Source organism: Asterias amurensis, chromosome 6 (genome assembly GCF_032118995.1).
Source record: "Asterias amurensis chromosome 6, ASM3211899v1".
NCBI classification, from domain to species: domain Eukaryota; kingdom Metazoa; phylum Echinodermata; class Asteroidea; order Forcipulatida; family Asteriidae; genus Asterias; species Asterias amurensis.
In genome coordinates this window covers 7464401-7485623 of record NC_092653.1, presented here as the reverse complement: position 1 = coordinate 7485623, position 21223 = coordinate 7464401, and the positions used below count along the sequence as shown (strand labels likewise).

The window sequence follows — 21223 nt, the reverse complement described above, 5'->3', positions numbered from 1 at the left end:
ACCGTTTTCGTTATCGCTGCAGTGTGACTCGGTCTGAAGTAGTCTTGGCCCAAGACGTCAGTTGTAAATGGCTATAGCACACCAACCTACAGTATGATTTAACCAACTTGACTGCGGGTTAAATTTACAACTGAGCTTAGTACACTATCCACTATCGATCGCTGACGTCTTGGGCCAAGACTAGGTCCAAAGCTGTGCGCAACTTAGAAATGTTTTTAGAAATGTGGATATTTCTGTAGTGGAACTAATGGTAGAGGAAATATTGACACAAAAATATACAAACTTATTTAAAAATCTTGAGCATGACCATGTTGTGTCTGTTGTGTTGGAGAGGGGTGCTTCAATGAATATTATATTATTGCACATCCATACACACAGGCAAACACACACTTGATGTGCGGAGGAGGGGTCGAAAAAGTAGCACTTTTTTTGTTCTTCATTTCATCAACAAACTTTGTGACAACATCTGGCATTATGAGTTTCAGACATATTTGTGTACACAACAGTGAACAATTTGTAAAGCCTGAGAGCACAAAAACTTGCTAAACACATACAAGTGTTGCTTAACAGAAACAGGTTGCCTATTTTCATTGTTGCAGCAGGTGCCCCAATCATTTTTTTTCCGCTTGAATTTGCTAAGCAGTATTTTCTGTTTCACAGCTTTGAAATTGGGCCCTGGCCCTATATGGTTGCAACAAAAATCTGCGCTTATTGTAAGCATATTTCACAGGCAAGCATGGTATTTTTGCTTGGGTTGTGCATTATAGCTACTACGCGTTAGAGCAATCTTTTCATATACACACAAAAACGGCACATCATAAATGAGACCGACCCTAAACTTAGCTGTGAGGGGTGACCTACAACTTCAATAAAATAATTTTAAATTGATTCTTAAAAGGGAGACATTTGTGCCAACCCAGTTTTGTATTTGTAAATATCCAGTGACCGCACAAAAGAAAGGCCTATTGTTAATGTTTTTGTCTTGAAATTATGTGGCGTGTTTTTTATCATGCTGGGAAAAAGTTTCAATAAACACGTCAAAAATTACGTGTAGCAGACGACGTGGCATTTACGGTATGGTACCTCGACCGACACTACGTCATTTGTCAACAATTTGTCAGGGGCACTGACGATTTGTGGCGAAGGCGGGAGATCCAAGATGGCGTCGCTTGTAACGGACGTTTTACTTGCAAATACCGGTAAAAAAAGTGTCTGTTTTTCTTGTTATAAACTGTATTTTTGCTTAAGATTAATAGTTTTAGTTGAATTATAAAATATTAAATCGTAAAGAATGGCATAAATATAATGTTATTGTCCCGTTAACTAGCAAAACTAGTCATTTACAGAGGGCCGTGAGAAATGACATCGCGCTCCCTCGTGACAGTTGCATCAATTACGTGAAAAATATTGTAAACAATTTGGTATGCGTTGGAAATTAAAGAAGTGTATTTTCATTGCGATCACAAACGGAATTTATTATAAAATATGATTATTGTAAACACCCCTGCCCTCCTGCGCTTTATTATTTTAAAACGGTTCATCTTACTTAGTGCAAATCGAGAAAATCCTGTCTCAAATGTCAAAAAGTGTAGAAAATGTTAGCAATAACTGGACACTTTACAAATCAAATTCGTCAAAAATTACTTCTTTCTCGAAAACTATGGCATTCCAGAGGGAGCCGTTTCTCACAATGTTTTATACCATCAACCTCTCCCCATTACTGTCACCAAGAAAGGTTTTATGCTAATAATTATTTTGAGTAATTACCAATTGTCCACTGCCTTTAATACACTGAACTTTTGTCAAGTTTGTCCCCACCATTTTTAAAATTTGCCTCATCATCCTAACTTCGATCCCTCGCGCGCAGATCTGCTGGAGAAGGAAGATCTAGGAACACGCATTGGCAAGCTGTCGTCTCATATCGATGAAATCAAAGGAGAGATCTACCATGCTGTGCATGAGAAATACACCCACTTCAGACCAACCAGGGATACAACAGAGGAGCTGCACAATAAAGTGCAGACCATCTCTGGGGAGATGCAGAACCTCAGCAATAAGATTAAGGTAAGGTGGTCCAGCGGTTAAACTGCGGACTTGCAAAAATACGGTTTAGGGTTCGAATGCGCAGAGCAGAAGGATGCAGGAACCTTAGCAATTGATCAAGGTAGGGTTTAAAATTTGGTCACAGTGGTCCAGTGGTTAAATTGCAGGACTTGCAAACATAAGGTTGTGGGTTCGAATCCGTCCAAGCAGAAGGATGCAGGAACTTTAGCAATCGATCAAGGTAGGGTATAAAACAAGGTCACGGTGGTCCAGTGGTTATACTGCAGGACTTGCAATCATTAGGTTGTGGGTTCGATTCCTTCGAAGCAGAAGTATGCAGAACCTTAACAATACAATCAAGGTAGGGTTTAAAACAAGGTCACGGTGGTCCAGTGGTTAAACTGCAGGACTTGCAATCATAAGGTTGTGGGTTCGACTCCGTCCAAGCAGAAGGATGCAGGAACCTTAACAATACAATCAAGGTAGGGTTTAAAACAAGGTCACGGTGGACCAGTGGTTAAACTGCAGGACTTGCAATCATTAGGTTGTAGGTTCGAATCCTACCAAGCTTTACATGAGAAATCACCGACTTCAGACCAACCAGGGATAACTGATCAGACACGGCAACGCAACTAGGCATGACACTCCTCTTTCAAAACTCATGGAAAAGAACAGCCCATCTTTCATAGAGGTGAAACACTTATGCGAACCTACATGTACCAACAGCAACCTTTTGGTGATCTGAGTATGGTTGGCATTGGATTAAAGCCATTGGACACTTTCTGAACAAAACAAAAATTAAAAGTTAACAGATTTACAAATAACTTACAGGGTTTACAGAAGGTAATGGTGAAAGACTTCTCCTGAAATATTATTCCATGAAATGCTTTACTTTTTGAGAAAACATTAAAACATTATCAATTTTCGATATCGAGAATTACGGACTTATTTTAAACACATGTCATGACACGGTGAAACGTGCGGAAACAAGGGTGGGTTTTCCTGTTATTTTCTCCTGACTCCGATGACCGATTGAGCCTGAATTTTCACAGGTTTTTTATTTTATATATAAGTTGTGATACACGAAGTGTGGGCTTTGGACAAACTGTTTACCAATGTTGTGCGGTTGCTTTAAACCAGCTTCACCAAGTCACTTGAAACAAACAAATAACAAATCTAACAAATTGTAGCCACTGAGTAAAGGCCCGGTCACACAGGCCTTGATAACGAGAACGAAAATGATAACTATAAAAATGCATGCCCTGGATTGGTTGAATGAGCGTGGGCGTATTCTGCGTGGAGCAATTCAACCAATCGCGAGCGTGTATTTTTATCGTTCTCGCTTTTGTTCTCGTTATCGGGGCCTGTGTGACCGGGCCTTAATGCCTGTGCGCTGCACACGCATGGTCATCACCATGATGATGATTAACGTCGATTTGTTTTTCTTCTTTTTTTCCTTGATAATTTAGGGAGACATCAGTGCACAGCTAAACAGTTCCACCAGTGATCTTCATGACCTCACAAGACAGTTGGAGAAAACCAACGCCATCATTGAAGTGCTAAAGTCCCTATGCAAGGTCAGCTTAATAGTTCAGCTAACAATTTTGATCAAGAGTTTGGAATTGTTTTAAAGTCACCTGGAAATAGAATTTTTTTTCTTTCAAACATAAGAGTATATGCTTACGAACAATAAAACAATTTTTTTAGTAATTTTTTGTCACGATTTATATGTTTAAATAATATATAAAGTTGTTTGGGGGGCTGACTCCGCCTACCCCTTTTGTGACGTCATTCAAGGCAGACTTTACCTGCAATGCGTATAGTAAACACACGTGCAAAGTACATGTACGTCCAAGTCGTGAGTTGGTACATTTCAAAAAGTGTTTTTCTGCATTCAGCAGCATTACACCTGGTCGACATTGCCGGAAAAAAACGATTTTTTTTTTTTTTTTTTGAAACGTACTAACTCACGACTTGGTCCGTACATGTACTTTGTAATTGTGTTTACTCTACGCATTACAGGCAAAGTCTGCCTCGATTGACGTCACGAACAGCGCCCTCTCGGGTCGGGGTCTACTCTTAAATTTGTAAATAACATAAGAACTGATTTTTTAAAACCTTAGTTAACTGTTTATTCACATTCAACTCATCAAAACACATATATTAGAGACAAAAGCTTTATTTTGAAAAAATACCACTTCCAGGTGACTTTAAGAGATAAACTTTGCTTTTTTCATTGCATCAGATGTATATAAAATCTGCCCTGGGGTGGATTTCACAAAGGTAGTCGTAACTTAGGACTTGTCCTAGGCAATGCTTAGAGATAGGACCAGTCCTAAGTTAGGATGAGTTACTGGTCCTAACTTAGGACCAGTCCTATCTCTTAGCATTGCCTAGGACTAGTCCTAAGTTAGGACTACCTTTGTGAAATCCACCCCTGGACTTGTGAAAATAAGAGTTTTATTTTGTGCAAGATTTGTTCAAGATAGAAAAGTAAAAAAAAAAATAAATAAATCAAGTGAGGTTTACGGAGACTTTATGTACATAATCTCTTTTTATGAGACATGTTGGTTCTTAGAAAAACTGGTGGTTTGATAACTCAACGTTTCGATCAGTGTGCTTTGATATTCTTCTCGAGAATACAGCCTGGAGATGATCAGAGCATACTGATAAAATCGTTGTGTTGGCAAACCACCGGTTTTTCGTGGAACCAACACAAGTCATAAGGAAAGATTACGTACATTGTGTCTCCGCAAACCTCCTTTGGTTGTATACCCACGATGCAAAGTTTAAAATCCTTCTTTAAAATATAATACCGATTTGGCCTTCATTCTTGCATTGACTCATTCACATTTTGATGTCAGGATGTACACATTTCAACTTGGTAAAACATGCAATTTTCAAAAGCATAATTCTTTAGAGTTGAGATTTTGATTTGTTTTTCTTTGCTTTTTCAGATCAACGGTGCAGTGAAAGATTTTCAAAGTTCGATACAGAATCATGAATATATACAAGCAGCAAACGTCATCAGTGAAATGGTAAAGGATCACAAATCTCTCATCTTAACATCTTTTACCCTATTAAGTTTGGTTTTTACCCATACACCGATGTGTGTTAGCACTGTATACTCAGTACTTTCCCGAGTCCTGTGAAAAAATATCACAGGCATGTTACTCGGGTGGGATTCGAACCCATGACCCTTGCAAATCTAGAGCAGTGTCTTACCAACTAGACTACCGAGGTTGACCGGTAGCTAGAGGCAGTCCGAATCCTATGTTTTGGCAGCGGGTACCGCAACGATATAATAGATGTTAAATTTGCATCGGGGATAAAGAATATTCATTTTGGTTTTTACCCATACACCGATGTGTGTTAGCACTGTATACTCAGTACTTTCCCGAGTCCTGTGAAAAAAATATCACAGGCATGTTACTCGGGTGGGATTCGAACCCACGACCCTTGCAATTCTAGAGCAGTGTCTTACCAACTAGACTACCGAGGTTGCCCAGTAACTAGAGGCAGTCTTTTACCCTGTGCAATTCTCATGCATTTGCAACGCAAACGTTTAGACCTGTTTAAAAGCATGACCTTTATTCAAAAACATCCAACAGCATTATTAGCACCATTAAAATGATGCAAACCACAGTTGGTTAAACCCACTCAATCTAGTAGGGACTGTAAAGCCAATCCAAATGCAAGGCTCCAGTCTGAGGTGGGATTCGAACCAGGGTCCACTAGAGGTGAAAGGCAGGAAGAGAAACCTCATTCACAATATTTGTATACTATTGGATAGCACATTGTATAAAAATTTTGTATTATCATTGGGGAAAAAACTGCCGAACACATCGCCGGAAATGTTTGGTATAACCTTGTTTTTAAATTTCTTTCAAATGTACAGAGATCTGATTTAGACATTCTCATAGATGATGGTTACTGTGACCTGAAGATCATCAAAGCAGTGCGGGTGAGTCTTATTTTTTATTTTTTATTTATTTGTTACTTATACTAGGTAAACAGTCAGCTCAGCATGAAAGCTGTTTTCCACTGATGCCCAGTCGAAGAATAATAATAGTAGGCACTACTTATATAGGTCCCTATGCGCTTTAAAGAGAGAAAAAAATATGTTGAAAAGGGCAGACAAGAGATAAATTAACTGTGATAAACATTGATTGAACAAATGTGTTTCAACCGGGTTGTAAATTGATCAGTGTTTTCAGCCTATTTGACATTGTGTAGTAAACTGTTCCAAAGATGCACAGCAGCGCTTAAAAAAAAAAATTAAAAAAGAGACAACCAAAATAATAAAAACAATGTATCGTTGCCCTGTGTTCTGACGTCATCAGGCTGAGCTGAGAATCAACCAAGAGACACTTCTTCATCACTTAGGGGAGTCATGGTCCGCTCTAGCCACATGGAAGATACCGCACGCCAGGGAGCCTGTCACCATGGCAAATATTACTCAAGTACATCTCAAATTAGGTGGGTAGACCATAGAGGTTTAATCAGGACTAATGCTTTCCACTATCCATCCTTGAGGTTCCAATCCTCATTCTTGGGGGTCAACCCCTCATCTGTGGGGGTGAACCCTTCATCTGTCGTGGTCCGCTCTAGCCACCTGGAAGATTCCTCATGCCAGGGAGCATATCACCATGGCAAATATTACTCAAGTACATCTCAAAATAGGTGGGTATAGAGCTTCGATCAGGACTAATGCTTTCCACTATTCATCCCTGAGGTTCCAATCCTCATTCATGCGGGTCAACCCCTCATCTGTGGGGGCGAACCCTTCATCTGTCGTGGTCTGCTCTAGCCACCTGGAAGATACCTCATGCCAGGGAGCCTGTCACCATGGCAAATATTACTCAAGTACATCTCAAAATAGGTGGGTATAGTGCTTCAATCAGGAGTAATGTTTTCCACTATTCATCCCTGAGGTTCCAATCCTCATTCATGGGGGTCCACCCCTCATCTGTGGGGGTGAACCCTTCATCTGTCGTGGTCTTCTCTAGCCACCTGGAAGATACCCCATGCCAGGGATCCTATCACCATGGCTATATCACTCAAGTACATCTCAAAATAGGTGGGTATAGAGCTTCGATCAGGACTAATGCTTTCCACTATTCATCCCTGAGGTTCCAATCCTCATTCATGGGGGTCCAACCCTCATCTGTGGGGGTGAACCCTTCATCTGTCGTGGTCTTCTCTAGTCACATGGAAGATACCCCACACCAGGGATCCTATCACCATGGCTAATATCACTCAAGTACATCTCAAAATAGGTGGTTATAGAGCTTCGATCAAGAGTAATGCCCCACCTACACACAAAAAGACACCACATCAATCAAAATGACCACTCTTGCTTGAAAGGCCATTTTTACCGCACTTCCAGGAGTGTGTTCGTGTTTGTGATGGTCAATGTACAACGGGGTGCAGCTTTGTCAGGAGCGTTCTTGTGCATTGAGATAGTAAAAGCAACTGTAGAGTTTGTGATATTTGTGATTCTATGCTTAAATTTTTCGTTGTTTGTATAGTTGACAGTGAAACTGCAAAGTCCACTATTGCAGCCATGCATCAGGTTGGAATTCTCAAGAGTAAACTGGAAGTATTCGGTAAGTATCATCTTCCACTCTTTGATCGTGTCTCTTTAAAACACCAGGCACAATTTGGTAGAGCTGCTTTATTAGAAAAAAAATTGCTCAACAATTTTGTGCTCAGCAGAAATGAACAAGATACCCGTCAAAAATTGTACACACAACATGGTAGTTTGGCTGGTAACCTTATTCTGGTAAGCATAATTTTGCTTAAGCACAATTTTGTGCTTAAGCAGCTCTATGAAATTGGGCCCAGGGCACAGCTCTAGAATGCAGGTGGATTTGAATCCTACCTGAGTAGCCTGTGGAGTTTTTTTCTCAGCAGGGTTCTGGGAAAGCATTTGTTATCACAAGTCAGTGTATAAGGGTTAAAACCAAAGTAAACAATTATGCACTTGACTGTTGTCAAGTGGCTGATTTGTTTATCTACTTTGCAAACTGTAAAATCCTTACGAGCTCAATCTAACGTCTGAATTTGATGTCCTTCTCCAGGCAAGAGACTGATGGAGTTCATGTTGAAGCCGTCTGCAATCTTCCCCAGCGTCAATCCAGTAATCAACTCAACCAAAAAGGTACACCCCCCCCCCAATCAATGTGTGCATTTTAGGAAAATAAACTTGAATTTATTAATTGGTTTATTTCTAAATCACATTGCAGCCTATAAAAGGCTAAATTACATGACATTTACGAAATTAAAACACACAAAAAACTCAACTCTAACACAAACCCAAACACAAACACAAACCCCAACTCCAAATTTTATAAGACAAGTTCAAGGGAAACCAATCTCAATTTACCTAGCAATTATTTCTTGTTGTACACTTTTATCAGTCGAAGACCACCACCATCAGTTTGAGGGCGAGTAGCGATGGACCGAATGAGACCAACGATCCTGTAGGCCTGTACAAGAACATCCAGGACGTCCTGGAGGCATTGAAGGGACCTCTACTCGGTCACAACGCTGGGAGCAGAGGGTCAGAAGATGACACTACCCTCATGTCAATGCTAGGTATGGTCATCTTTTTATGAGAAAATAGAATTAGCTGTTGCAAACAACTTGCCAACCAAAAGGACCGATGGTATAAATGAAAATAAATCTAGCTACCCGGCAATCTAGGTGGTCTTGTTGGTAAGACACTGCTCTAGAAGGGTCACCAGCTCGAATCCCAGCCTGGTATTATGCTTGTGATTTTTTTCACAGGAGTACTGAGTCATGTGAAAAGTTTGTTACAGTGCTTACACACATAAGCAAAAAAATAGTTAATGGCCTAACGATTTGACCCTAGCAGAGTCTTTCTCAAAGGCTAAATGACAACACAACAAACGTAAACAGGTATCTAAGTTCAACATAAGCAGTGAAGCCAAAATACATGAATGGAGAGAACGAGAGAGTCATAAAGCATACGTACAAAAAGCAAGGGGTAAACAATGAATAGGGAGACAATATGACATGTTTCGGAAAACATTTTGTTTTTCCTCGGGCCTAAGCTATCATTCTTTACAAATGAACTTTTTTGTTTGATGTGTATTTTCAATCTAGGTGAGATGATGTGGCCAGAGCTAGCTCAATGCATCATAACAAATAGTCTGGTGCACTCCATACCAACAAGTAGCTCAAAGGTACGTCATATTCATCTAACTTTTCTTCGCAGCCAAGCGGTTCACCGACCAATCGAGCAAGGAATTTGAATTTTAAAATGTCTCTCTTATATTTGAACATTGAAGCCTGCAAAGTGAACAGGCTTCCTTCACGTATTAAAGCAATGTACGTGGAATTAAAGTGGTTGTGCATTTAAAATGATATTTTATCATTTGTAAAGATGGCCAACAGCAAGCGGGAACTTTCTATAAGAGTTCGGAGGAGTGGTTGAATGTCACATGAATGTTTATTGATTTATTTATTCTTATTTCAGCTGAATGACTACAAAGCTGTTATTACAGCAACTGAAGAATTTGAGACGTCTCTTCAAGAAAAAGGTCAGTAAAATAAAATGTTGATCAGTTTACCTTTACATGATTTGAGCTTGTCTGAAATCTATGTATGGTAAACTAGAAACTGAACCACTGAAATAGAATTTAAAAACGGGGAAACTGACTAATCAGAGTATTCAGTACCCCGTTTGTTGATCTTGGTAGTGGGAGCAGCCATGGGTTAATGACGTCAAATTTGGGGGGAAATATGGCAACTTATCGACCTCACGTATTGGCGTTTGTACAACAATTTGTTCATCACAAGCTTAAAGGGTCTATGTACTTTTTGTAGGACAAAAAACACAATGTCCATAGATTTACATTAAACTTACACAGTTTGAAGATAATGATAGTAGAAAGCTTCTCTGAAAATATTAATTGCTGAGGTGCTGTAGTTTTTGAGAAATGAGTAAAACAATGTCATGAAAATAATTTTCGTCTCAGTGATCATGAGGCGAAAATTATTTTAGCATGTAAAAACATATTTTCATGACATTGTTTTACTCATTTCTCAAAAGCTACAGCACCTCAGCAACTAATATTTTGAGGTACGCTTTCTACAATCATTATCTTCAAACGGTGTAAGTTTAATGTCAATCTGTGGACATTGTGTTTTGTGTTACAAAAAGTACCCAAATCCTTTGAAGCTTTTAGTCTGATTTCGATTTTTAAAAAATCTTTAAAAGAATGTGATTAAAGCCTTGTACTCATGAAATATTCCTACTTTTTTTCCAAGAACCAAAAATCATGCCTGTCATCAAACGGTCGAGGCAATATTTATCATTGCTTGGAGGCCCTGTGGAACAGCCTAGAACTCAGCATGAGGAAATGTATTACTCTGGGTTTTTTTTAAATACCTTTTGTCCAGGGTTTATCTCAGCAACAACATCACCGTTGCTCACTTATGCCAGAGATGTAAACGTCCACTTTGCCAACAAAAAGTGTCAGGAGCTCATCGTGGAAGCTCGTCAGCTGATGAAGAGAGAGCTTCACAACACCAAGCGTGTCGGCTCCAGTAGTAAGACTGGCTCAAACAAAATTGTCAAAGAGCAAAAGGAAATTTCGTCGGAGGTTAAGGATCAGCAAGATGCAAAGGTAGGGGCTGTTCACATATTTCGTAGCAAGCTCTACACGCACCTGTTCTGTCCGCTATTTCGGAAATGATCGACACCTAACATTACAGAAATTGCCGGCTTGGTGTGCGTATTGTGTTCCGCATCAGGCTAGGTGTCAGTAGCTGTTGCAAAACTAAAAGTCGTGGGGGTAACATTTATAAAAGTGTATATATTTAGTGTATATTTCAAGTTATTGTTATTCATCTCTACCGCACTGAAAAACATTTAGTTGCAAAAAAATGTGGTCACCCAGTTAGATAAATGTGTGTCAGTTAGGATAGGCTATAGAAAAAGTCATTATTTTTATCTTGACTGTACAGACAAACATTTTACATGTGAAATTCTAAGTTGATCTCTGTGATGGTAAGTTTGCCTCTTTCAAGAAAATCTGATGGTGCTGGGAGATCAGTTAAAAATCAATTTTTCTGACTTTTTATTGATATATTTATGTTCTTTGTTGGTTTTTTTTTTTTTCAGGATAAGAATCATGTAAGTGAAGGAATCTTTGCATTGCCTGAATGTGCTGTCAGTGAGAGTACAGAATGTCTGGTTAATCTTGCCTACCAGACGCTACAAGAAGCTTCAAGTAATACACCGCAATGGTAAGCATGGTTGCTTCCTTTATAGTTGCAATACATGCTTCTTTGTAAAATGCTGTAGCCTATTGTATGTACCTAAGTTGCATTGTTTTTTTACAGTATCTTGGTGTTCATGCACCTTTTTATCTTTGATTTTTTTATTTTGCTTCTTTTTTTTTTTTACTGGTGTAATTTATTTTTTTTTTTTTCTGTGTAATTTTTGGGGGGTATTTTTTACTGTTGCGCCCTCTAACAAATTATTATTATTATCACTATTATTTGTTGAACATCTCATATCTCTCTACAAATGATGTATGTTAAAGGGAAGGTATACAAATGAGATACTCTTAAAATTAATGGCATTAAAAACTTATGTGGTTAGAAGTACAGCAGCTTTCGTTTGTACAAATGCTCTGAATTTTAGGCAATTTTTAAAAACTGCGACCACCTTTTGAAATGAATTTTTCACAGTTTAGTTTTATTGTATAATTCCTATATTTATGTAGAATTGAAACATTCAAACAGTTTCAATTCTATACATCAAAACCAATGGTACATGTATACTTTCCCTTACAAGTTTCAATATGATATGTTTTGTGTTTTTAACACAGTGCCATCCAGTTATTCTACACCGTCAGGAACATGTTTGAGGTTTTCTGTGATGTCGTCCCCACTTACCATAGAGAAAACCTTGTGAGTACAAATTGTAGAACGTTTTTATGTATCTTCAGACCTTAAGGTCACCGGTGCTGGTCACTCTGAAGGCATCTTGGTTGTTTTACTTATTTTGTATGTACAGCCAGGCTTTTTTAAGCAAGGCAGGACGTTTATTTTATTTATTTTATTTATTTCTTCTTTTCCCCTGGGGAAACCTCTCAGTGAAACACTGTTTTTCAGAGGTGCCTAGCAACTACATACACATTAAATATTTAAAATTGTATTGGCTATTTCAAACTCAAATTTTAAATTTTATGAGATATGATGTATTTGCACTGACAACAACGATATTAAGTTGATTTAAAATGGATTGGTCTATACAAGTGCCATTTATTTGCTGGTCATATTTTTTACGTAAAATGGGAAAATAGAAACTGCTTACCGACCAAAAGTACCTGTGGTATAAATGCAACAAGTAGACTCTGCTAGGGTCGAAAGGTCAGTCCATTTACTCACTTTTCAACTTTACTAATTTTTCATCTATTATATACCCGCTGCCATAGGATTCGAACTGCCTCCAGCTGCCGGGCAGTCTCGGTAGTCTAGTTGGTAAGACAATGCTCTAAGAATTGCAAGGGTCATGGGTTTGAATCCCACTGGAGTAATGTGCTTGTGATTTTTTTTCACAGAACTCGGGGAAAGTACTGAGTATACAGTGCTAACACAAATCGCTGTATGGGTAAAAATCAAAGTTAGTATTTTTTATCCCTATTAAATTGTTCTTTTTTTATCACAGCAAAAGCTTCCACAGGTGTCAGCTCTCCACCACAATAACTGCATGTACATATCCCACCACCTGATGACACTAGGGCATCAGTATCGCCATACGTTACCCTCCCCGCTCTGCGACGGTGCTTCTACCTTTGTGGACCTCATACCAGTCTTTAGGAAGCTGGCATCCGAGTGCTTCCTGGCTCAAATGGTAACGAGTAGTTCCAAAATGTCATAGGGCTTGCTTTTGGGTCGGTAAAAAAGCCAATATTCGAATGAGTGGCTTCAGCTTTGCCCCAAACACTGAAAACCAAATCTGCAAAGTGCCCAAACGGGACTTGAACCGACTCAAAACAAAAATAATAATAATTAATTTAATATCTATTAAAACTTCAACTCTTGTTATTTTGCTTGTCATGTTATACAAGTCTATGTCTCCCCTTGGAAAAGTTTAAAAGCAATTTTGCTTCGATGTGTCCTACATGTTTTACACCTGTTTCTGTATTGTACCCGACCATCAGTAGTATCATTTGAATTTCTTAATTGCAGAGAACTCAGCGAGACCAGTTATTGGAAAGTCTGTCAGGAGCCGGGGGCTTCGGTCAAGTATCAACGGACGAAAACTTCATCGCTTGTGAGAAAGCTATCAAACAGGTAAAGAGACAATACTGAAAGCTACAGAAATGTTTAGAGTTTGGAAGGTAGTGCGTTCTGCTCTAGCTCCCATCGGATGATACCCATTCCTACATTAGTTCCGGCAGTTGATTTGGGTCAATAGCTCAAATCAGTTTAGTGAAGCCCTCACCTTGAAGTGGCTGTCCAGCCTGTGATCTAAGGCAATCTCTCATAATTTTTTTTTTTTAAAGGCACTGGACACTATTGGTAATTACTCAAAATAATTATTAGCATAAAACCTTTCTTTGTAACGAGTAATGGGGAGAGGTTGATAGTATAAAACATTGTGAGAAACGGCTCCCTCTGAAGTAAAGTAGTTTTCAAGAAATAAATAATTTTCAACAAATTTGATTTCGAGACCTCGGGTTTAGATTTTGAGGTCTGGAAATCAAGCATCTGAAAGCACACACCTTCGTGTGACAAGGGTGTTTTGTTCATTCATTATTACCTGTATCTCGCAACTTTGTTGACCGACTGAGCTTAAATTTTCACATGTTTGTTATTTTATGCATATGTTGAGATGCACTAACTGTGAAGACTAGTCTTTGACAATTACCAATAGTGTCCATTGTCTTTAAACCCCTACAAGCAGAAAAACAACCAGGATGTTTGAGCGTGAAACAAGTCTTTCTGCTTCATCTCACCCATACACTCTTGCTTTGTTGAGAAGTAGAACAAAGAGCCATTCCGACAGCTTTATTCTACGTTCTGCATCTCTTTGGAACTCCTTGCCTGGTGCATGTTTCCCTCCAGCCTACAATCTAGACTGTTTTAAGAGGAATATCAATTCCTACCTTCACCTCCCCTAAATTTATAATTTATTCTTCTTGTAGCCCCTTACATGTACCAAGAGTGGCTTTTAGCCTTGTTTGTGGTAAACTTGCATAAAATAATATATAGAAAGTCAATGTAAAAGAGCATTGATTCCAAAGATTTGTTCTTGTCCAGGTTCTGCATCAGTTGGGTCATCTTCAACGGGTGTGGCTTAACATTCTACCCAGTAACATCTACACTAAAGCCATGTCAACTCTCATCAACACGGTACTCATTCAGGTTGTGGAGAAAATAACACTACTTGAGGTAAGGCTTGTCTCCCAACTGACCATATGTTTTACTGCATGAGGGCGCTTTCATCAGCAGAAAATATTGCTTAACAATTGTCTGCTAAACAGAAATGAGCAGGATACCAGCCACAAATAGTACGTATGACATGGTAGTTTGGCTGTTAACCTTATTCTGGTAAGCATAATTTGTTTGTGGTTAGCTACTGTTTTTGCTTAAGCAGTTTTAAGATTGTCTTGCATCACAATCAAAGTTTAATATTATTTTAATTTCATCGATGACATAATACATTAACATAATCATTTAAAATATGGGGGAAAACCTATTACTTGTTTTCATCCTTTGAAATTAGTTAACGTTATATAGCGGTAAAAAATATAGCGAATTCACAATAGTCCATGGAAATAGAGCTTGGAGAATGCTGTATGTGTAGCTGTCACTGCGGGTCTACTATGAGGTAACTGCACTCCGCACTAATGACGCATTTGACATGATGTTCTCACAAGAGTGCCTCTTTAACATTTATTGTACTCTGTAAGGGTCATGTGTTATTATTTATGGATTGTTATATTTCCTAACTTTTAAACAATATTTGTTGTTTCTTTTGTGATTTTTGCTGTTGTTACCTTTTCAATCATTGTCCTTTTGCTGTTGTTGTTTACTAAAATGTTTCTTTATTATTTTGTTATGCACCTGTGTACATTTTTTGTTTACTTAAATGTTTCTTTATTATTTTGTTATGCGCCTTATGGAATGGGCGCGATATAGATCATTATTATTGTTAAAAGAGCTCTCAATAATACCGTACTCATGTCAAGGCCTTTTTTTAAATAATTTACCTCAGGATATATCCGCCGATGATGCTCATCAGTTATACTCATTATTTTTGGGTCTTCAAGAAAAAATCCCCGATCTGATCAAGCCGGAAGATGCAGAGGTAAGATATTATACATAAAGACTCTTTATTAATCTCCAAAAAGAAGAAATTTTGTCAAAACAAATTGTTGGCAGCAAGTCTTGCAAGTGACTGGTCAACGTCAAGTTAATTTAGTCTTAGAAGTTTACAAGTTGACAGAAAATTTACCCAAGAGGTTGTTAGTGTCTTTAACTTTTGCCTAGTCCTTTTATTCAATAGTTTAATTCATCCTTTAGTTTGAAAATTTGTAAACTATTTTTTGTATTCATTGTCTACATCCTTGAAGTGTGTTACTGTTAGGTTAGCAAACCTTCTTGGTTTCCTTTTTCTTAACTCCTTTAAGTTTTTTGTTTTCATTATTTTTTTGTTTTTAAAAGTTTTATTTAGGGGTTCATCTATTCATGAAATTCCAGTTTATTCTTCCAATTGTTTATATATTTTGATATGTTTATTGCCAGCTTGTTCTACTTCTTTTAATATGTAAAGCGCACTGAGCATCTTTTTAGGCGGATTTTTGCACTATACAAATGATTTCTTATTATTAATATTATTATAAAAGATTTATTTTCTTCCCAAGGAACCGATTGTTGTACAGAGCACCGTTGACCACTGGACAGCGTTTACAGAGCTGCAGTTCATTCTTGAAGCAAGCATGCAAGATATTGTAGACAGATGGTCAGAAGGAAAGGTAGGTCTCAATAAATGGATTGTACATGACGTCATTGACCACCATCTTTGATATATAACAATGGAAATGTGTACGCACTGTGCAAGATGCTCAGCCAATGATAGCCTACCACATTTCACCAAAGAGGGTAGCCAATGCCAAACTATTATTATTTGTACGCAATGATCGAACAAATTTTAGCATGATTCAAAATGGGTTTCTTAAAAATACTCATCCCATGTGTTTCCTTGGGGTGTCGTGGCCGAGCGGATAAGAGCACCGAATTCAAGCTCTGATGCTTCTGTTCAGCAGAGTGTGGGTTCGAATCCCGGTCATGACACTTGTGTCTCTGAGCAAGACACTTAACTATAATTGCTTCTCTCCACCCAGGGGTAAATGGGTACCTGTGAGGGCAGAGATGGTTCTTGTGGTTGATTTAGCCGAGTAGCGCATATTAATGTTGCACAGGCTGCATACTCCCTACGGAGCTGAGATGGTTTAAGGAGTGAATTAAGGCCCAGTGACCAGGGGTAATAATGTGAAGCGCTTTGGGACGCCCTCCGGGTGTGAAAAGCGCTATATAAAAACGGGTTATTATTATTATTATTATTATTTGGTTTCCAAAATCTAAAAATAAAACTTTTTTGTATTTGATTTCAGGGACCTCTTGCCATGGTGTTCAACGCCAGTGAGATAAAGACTCTAATCAGAGCCATCTTCCAGAATACAGACAGGAGGGCTGCAGCTCTAGCTAAGATCAGATAAGACTAGTACAAGTCTATGGTGCTGACCATCTTCCAGAATACAGACAGGAGGGCTGCAGCTCTAGCTAAGATCAGATAAGACTAGTACAAGTCTATGGTGCTGATCATCTTGTAGAATACAGACAGGAGGGCTGCAGCTCTAGCTAAGATCAGATAAGACTAGTACAAGTCTATGGTGCTGACCATCTTCCAGAATACAGACAGGAGGGCTGCAGCTCTAGCTAAGATCAGATAAGACTAGTACAAGTCTATGGTGCTGACCACCTTCCAGAATACAGACAGGAGGGCTGCAGCTCTAGCTAAGATCAGATAAGACTAGTACAAGTCTATGGTGCTGATCATCTCGTAGAATACAGACAGGAGGGCTGCAGCTCAAGCTAAGATCAGAAGACTAGTACAAGTCTATGGTGCTGATCATCTTGTAGAATACAGACAGGAGGGCTGCAGCTCCAGCTAAGATCAGAAGACTAGTGCAAGTCTATGGTGCTGATCATCTTCCAGAATACAGACAGGAGGGCTGCAGCTCTAGCTAAGATCAGATAAGACTAGTACAAGTCTATGGTGCTGATCATCTTGTAGAATACAGACAGGAGGGCTGCAGCTCTAGCTAAGATCAGATAAGACTAGTACAAGTCTATGGTGCTGATCATCTTGTAGAATACAGACAGGAGGGCTGCAGCTCTAGCTAAGATCAGATAAGACTAGTACAAGTCTATGGTGCTGATCATCTTGTAGAATACAGACAGGAGGGCTGCAGCTCTAGCTAAGATCAGATAAGACTAGTACAAGTCTATGGTGCTGATCATCTCGTAGAATACAGACAGGAGGGCTGCAGCTCTAGCTAAGATCAGATAAGACTAGTACAAGTCTATGGTGCTGATCATCTCGTAGAATACAGACAGGAGGGCTGCAGCTCCAGCTAAGATCAGAAGACTAGTACAAGTCTATGGTGCTGATCATCTCGTAGAATACAGACAGGAGGGCTGCAGCTCCAGCTAAGATCAGAAGACTAGTACAAGTCTATGGTGCTGATCATCTCGTAGAATACAGACAGGAGGGCTGCAGCTCTAGCTAAGATCAGATAAGACTAGTACAAGTCTATGGTGCTGATCATCTTCCAGAATACAGACAGGAGGGCTGCAGCTCCAGCTAAGATCAGAAGACTAGTACAAGTCTATGGTGCTGATCATCATCAAAAATACTGTATTGGCTGAGATCAGATAAGACTAGTACAAGTCTATGGTGCTGATCATCATCTTCCAGAATACAGACAGGAGGGCTGCAGCTCCAGCTAAGATCAGATAAGACTAGTACAAGTCTATGGTGCTGATCATCATCAAAAATACTGATGGAAGAACTGTATTGGCTGAGATCAGATAAGACTAGTACAAGTCTATGGTGCTGATCATCATCAAAAATACTGATGGAAGAATTACATTGGCTGAAATCAGATCAGATACGACTAGTACAAGTCTATGGTGCTGATCATCTTCCAGAATACAGACAGGAGGGCTGCAGTTCAAGCTAAGATCAGATAAGACTAGTACAAGTCTATGATTTGTGTTTGGGTATACATCACATCAGGCGCTCACAAAACCTAGTCCGATGTTGGGCACCTTAAAAAATATAGACGGGAGAACTGCAGCATGGCTGAGACCTTAAGAACGGCACTAAAACATTAGCTAAGATCAGAAAAGACTAATGATAGTCTTTAATTTGTTAATAGGGCATACATCTTTTCAACCGTTTTATTTTATTTGAAAAAATTACGACTGCTTCGCTGTCAACTTTTACAAAAACATTATATGTCCATATTGAAATGTCTGTTATTTTGCTCGGTCGAATTGGTCTCATAATCAAAAGACAGACACACACTTGATCTTAAATGAAGCTGAAAACAATTAAAATCCCTTTTTTAAACCAAAGTTGAAAGAAGAACAAAACTATTCAGGTATATTATTCATTGTTATGCCCTTTTTTTGGTACAAAGCAAACAAATACGCTGTAATTTATTATTTATAGTCAAATCATTCCTTTCATCCCAGCGCCATTGGTTCAGCTGCTGGGATGCAGCAAAGTTTGTTCTGTGAAACTGTTGTTTGCATAGCAAGGCACAAACAAAAAATGGTTAAAGCCATTGGACCCTTCCTTTTGGTACACAAAAAAAAAAAGTTCACAGATTTAAAAATAATTTACAGGGTTTACAGAAGGTAATGGTGAAAGACTTCTCTTGAAATATTATTCCATGAAATGCTTTTCTTTTTGAGAAAACATTAAAACAATATCAATTCTCGATATCAAGAATTACGGATTTATTTTAAACACGTCATGACATTGGGAAACGTGCGTAAAACAAGGCTGGGTTTTCCTGTTATTTTCTCCCGACTCTGATGACCGATTGAGCCTAAATTTTCACAGGTTTGTTATTTTATATAGAAGTTGTGATACACGAAGTGTGGGCCTTTGACAATACTGTTTCCAATGGCTATAAAGTCACAAGGAACAATCAAATAAAATGTCTTATAAACTATGCATTTTTATTATTCTCATTCAGTTAAACATAATAATACATTCTGGATTAATTATTTACAGGCTTTTCATTTCCAGTTATTTGAACAATTTAATTTCTATAAAAATATAAATCTAGTAACAAATACACTATTTTTCTTCTCCAAGTAGTCAATGATTTCTTTTTAATAATTTCTGTTATCTCAATTTATTCATAAAAACTACACATGTTGTACAAATTATTGCTGGTGAATAAACAGATAAAATTGTCTTTGAATAACGGAATCGACGAGTTCTTTAACGGCTGTTTAAAACAGGCAGGGTCGTTGCCCCCTGCAAGGTTTATTCCCATTCATAAATGCCTTTTTGGTTAAAAGGCGTAATGAAGTAAGGAACTCTGTAAAACTTATCCGTTTCCGACGTGCTTGAGCTCTGAATGTACAACGTCCTTGCATTGTTATGACTGAGATGCCCAGTTTCCGGATCCTTTCGTGCGCGATGTAATCTTGGTGCAAGATGTTCTCGTTTTCCTTTCACACACAGCGCGGCCAACTCACCGACATCGCGCGTAACAAGAAACGTCTTGCACCAAGAATAGCGCGTAGTATCCGACTACAACCAGTTATAAACATAGCTCCAGCTTGTTATTTTTTACCGTTATACCGTTGTAACACCCCCATGTGACGCGCTCTCCACCAATAGGAATAGCGAAACTGTCTGAGGTATTTATGAATAGGTCCTCACAGTCTTCTGCATAGTAATGCCATTGTAAATTTATAACCTGGCTATAGAAAAAAAATCAGATTTTGCATTGCGAATAAACTATAACCAATCAAATATATTAGTTTCTTTTCATTTCTAACAAATTGTCGTTATTCTTTTTGCCTTTTGATTAATTTTGTGTGCACAGTAGTGGTTTTGAAGCCACACATGCATTCTGCTTTCAACAAAATGCAGCGTTTAAAGGCTGTGGACACTATTGGCAATTGTCAAAGACTAGCCTTCACAGTTGGTGTGTCTCAACATATGCATAAAATAACAAACCTGTGAAAATTTGAACTCAATCGGTCATCGAACTTGCGAGATAATAATGAAAGAAAAATAACCCTTGTCACACGAAGTTGTGTGCATTTAGATGGTTGATTTCGAGACCTCAAGTTCTAAATCTGAGGTCTCGAATCAAATTCGTGGAAAATTACTTCTTTCTCGAAAACTATGGCACTTCAGAGGGAGCCGTTTCTCACAATGTTTTATACCATCAACCTCTCCCCATTACTCGTCACCAAGTAAGGTTTTGTGCCGATAACTATTTTGAGTAATTACCAATAGTGTCCACTGCCTTTAAACTGCAGTAACAGCACAGCAGAACGATATAACGTTATAAATTATGGGTAAACTATCACAAATCAAACCCTGTATTTCCATTCCATGGTTTTTTTTTTAGATATCCAAAGTTAAAATTCATACATCTCTGATCACTAATTTAAAAGATATTTTACATTAAAAATGTTGGCCTTCACTGAAAAGAGTTCGCCTTTATTTCCATAGACGTTTGATTTCAAATGTTTTACATTATTTTATTACCCTGTAACTTCAAAATTTAACAGAGACATCCGTTAATTCCTGCAACTGATTAAGTACAATATTGACAGCATAAGCACAGGGCACAAACAGGTTTAATAACCCGCCCTCTCCTGGGCCCAATTTTATAGAGCTGCTTAGCACAAACAATTGCTTAGCATGACATTTCTTCCTTGATAAAAACAGGATTACCATCCAAATTTCCATTTGTTGCATATTGCTTGTTACAGGTATTCAGCTGTTGTTTGCTTATCCTGAAATACATGTGGAAATTTGGTTGGTAATCCTGTTTTTATTAAGGCAAAAAATGTCATGCTAAGCAAT

General features: G+C 38.4%; 1 protein-coding gene across 1 annotated transcript; it reads left to right on the top strand.

The window, feature by feature from the left end:
• The first annotated feature begins 1154 nt into the window (after nt 1-1154).
• Nucleotides 1155-21116, top strand: LOC139938372 (centromere/kinetochore protein zw10 homolog). The gene is made up of 20 exons (XM_071933840.1): nt 1155-1199; nt 1868-2064; nt 3513-3620; nt 5001-5081; nt 5942-6007; nt 6387-6522; nt 7575-7652; nt 8127-8206; nt 8466-8643; nt 9175-9254; nt 9548-9611; nt 10474-10700; nt 11198-11322; nt 11910-11991; nt 12752-12937; nt 13276-13380; nt 14350-14481; nt 15308-15400; nt 15957-16067; nt 16707-21116. The coding sequence occupies exons 1-20, from the start codon at nt 1160-1162 to the stop codon at nt 16809-16811; spliced, it is 2274 nt and encodes a 757-aa protein (XP_071789941.1). The 5' UTR covers nt 1155-1159; the 3' UTR covers nt 16812-21116.
• The last annotated feature ends 107 nt before the right edge of the window (nt 21117-21223 follow it).

Bases quoted from the DNA above. Each gene is read 5' to 3' on its own strand.
- LOC139938372 (XM_071933840.1), top strand. From the start codon at position 1,160: ATGGCGTCGCTTGTAACGGACGTTTTACTTGCAAATACCG. The intron at 3,621-5,000 runs GTCAGCTTAATA...TTGCTTTTTCAG, and splicing joins TGCTAAAGTCCCTATGCAAG to ATCAACGGTGCAGTGAAAGA. The intron at 10,701-11,197 runs GTAGGGGCTGTT...TTTTTTTTTCAG, and splicing joins AGGATCAGCAAGATGCAAAG to GATAAGAATCATGTAAGTGA.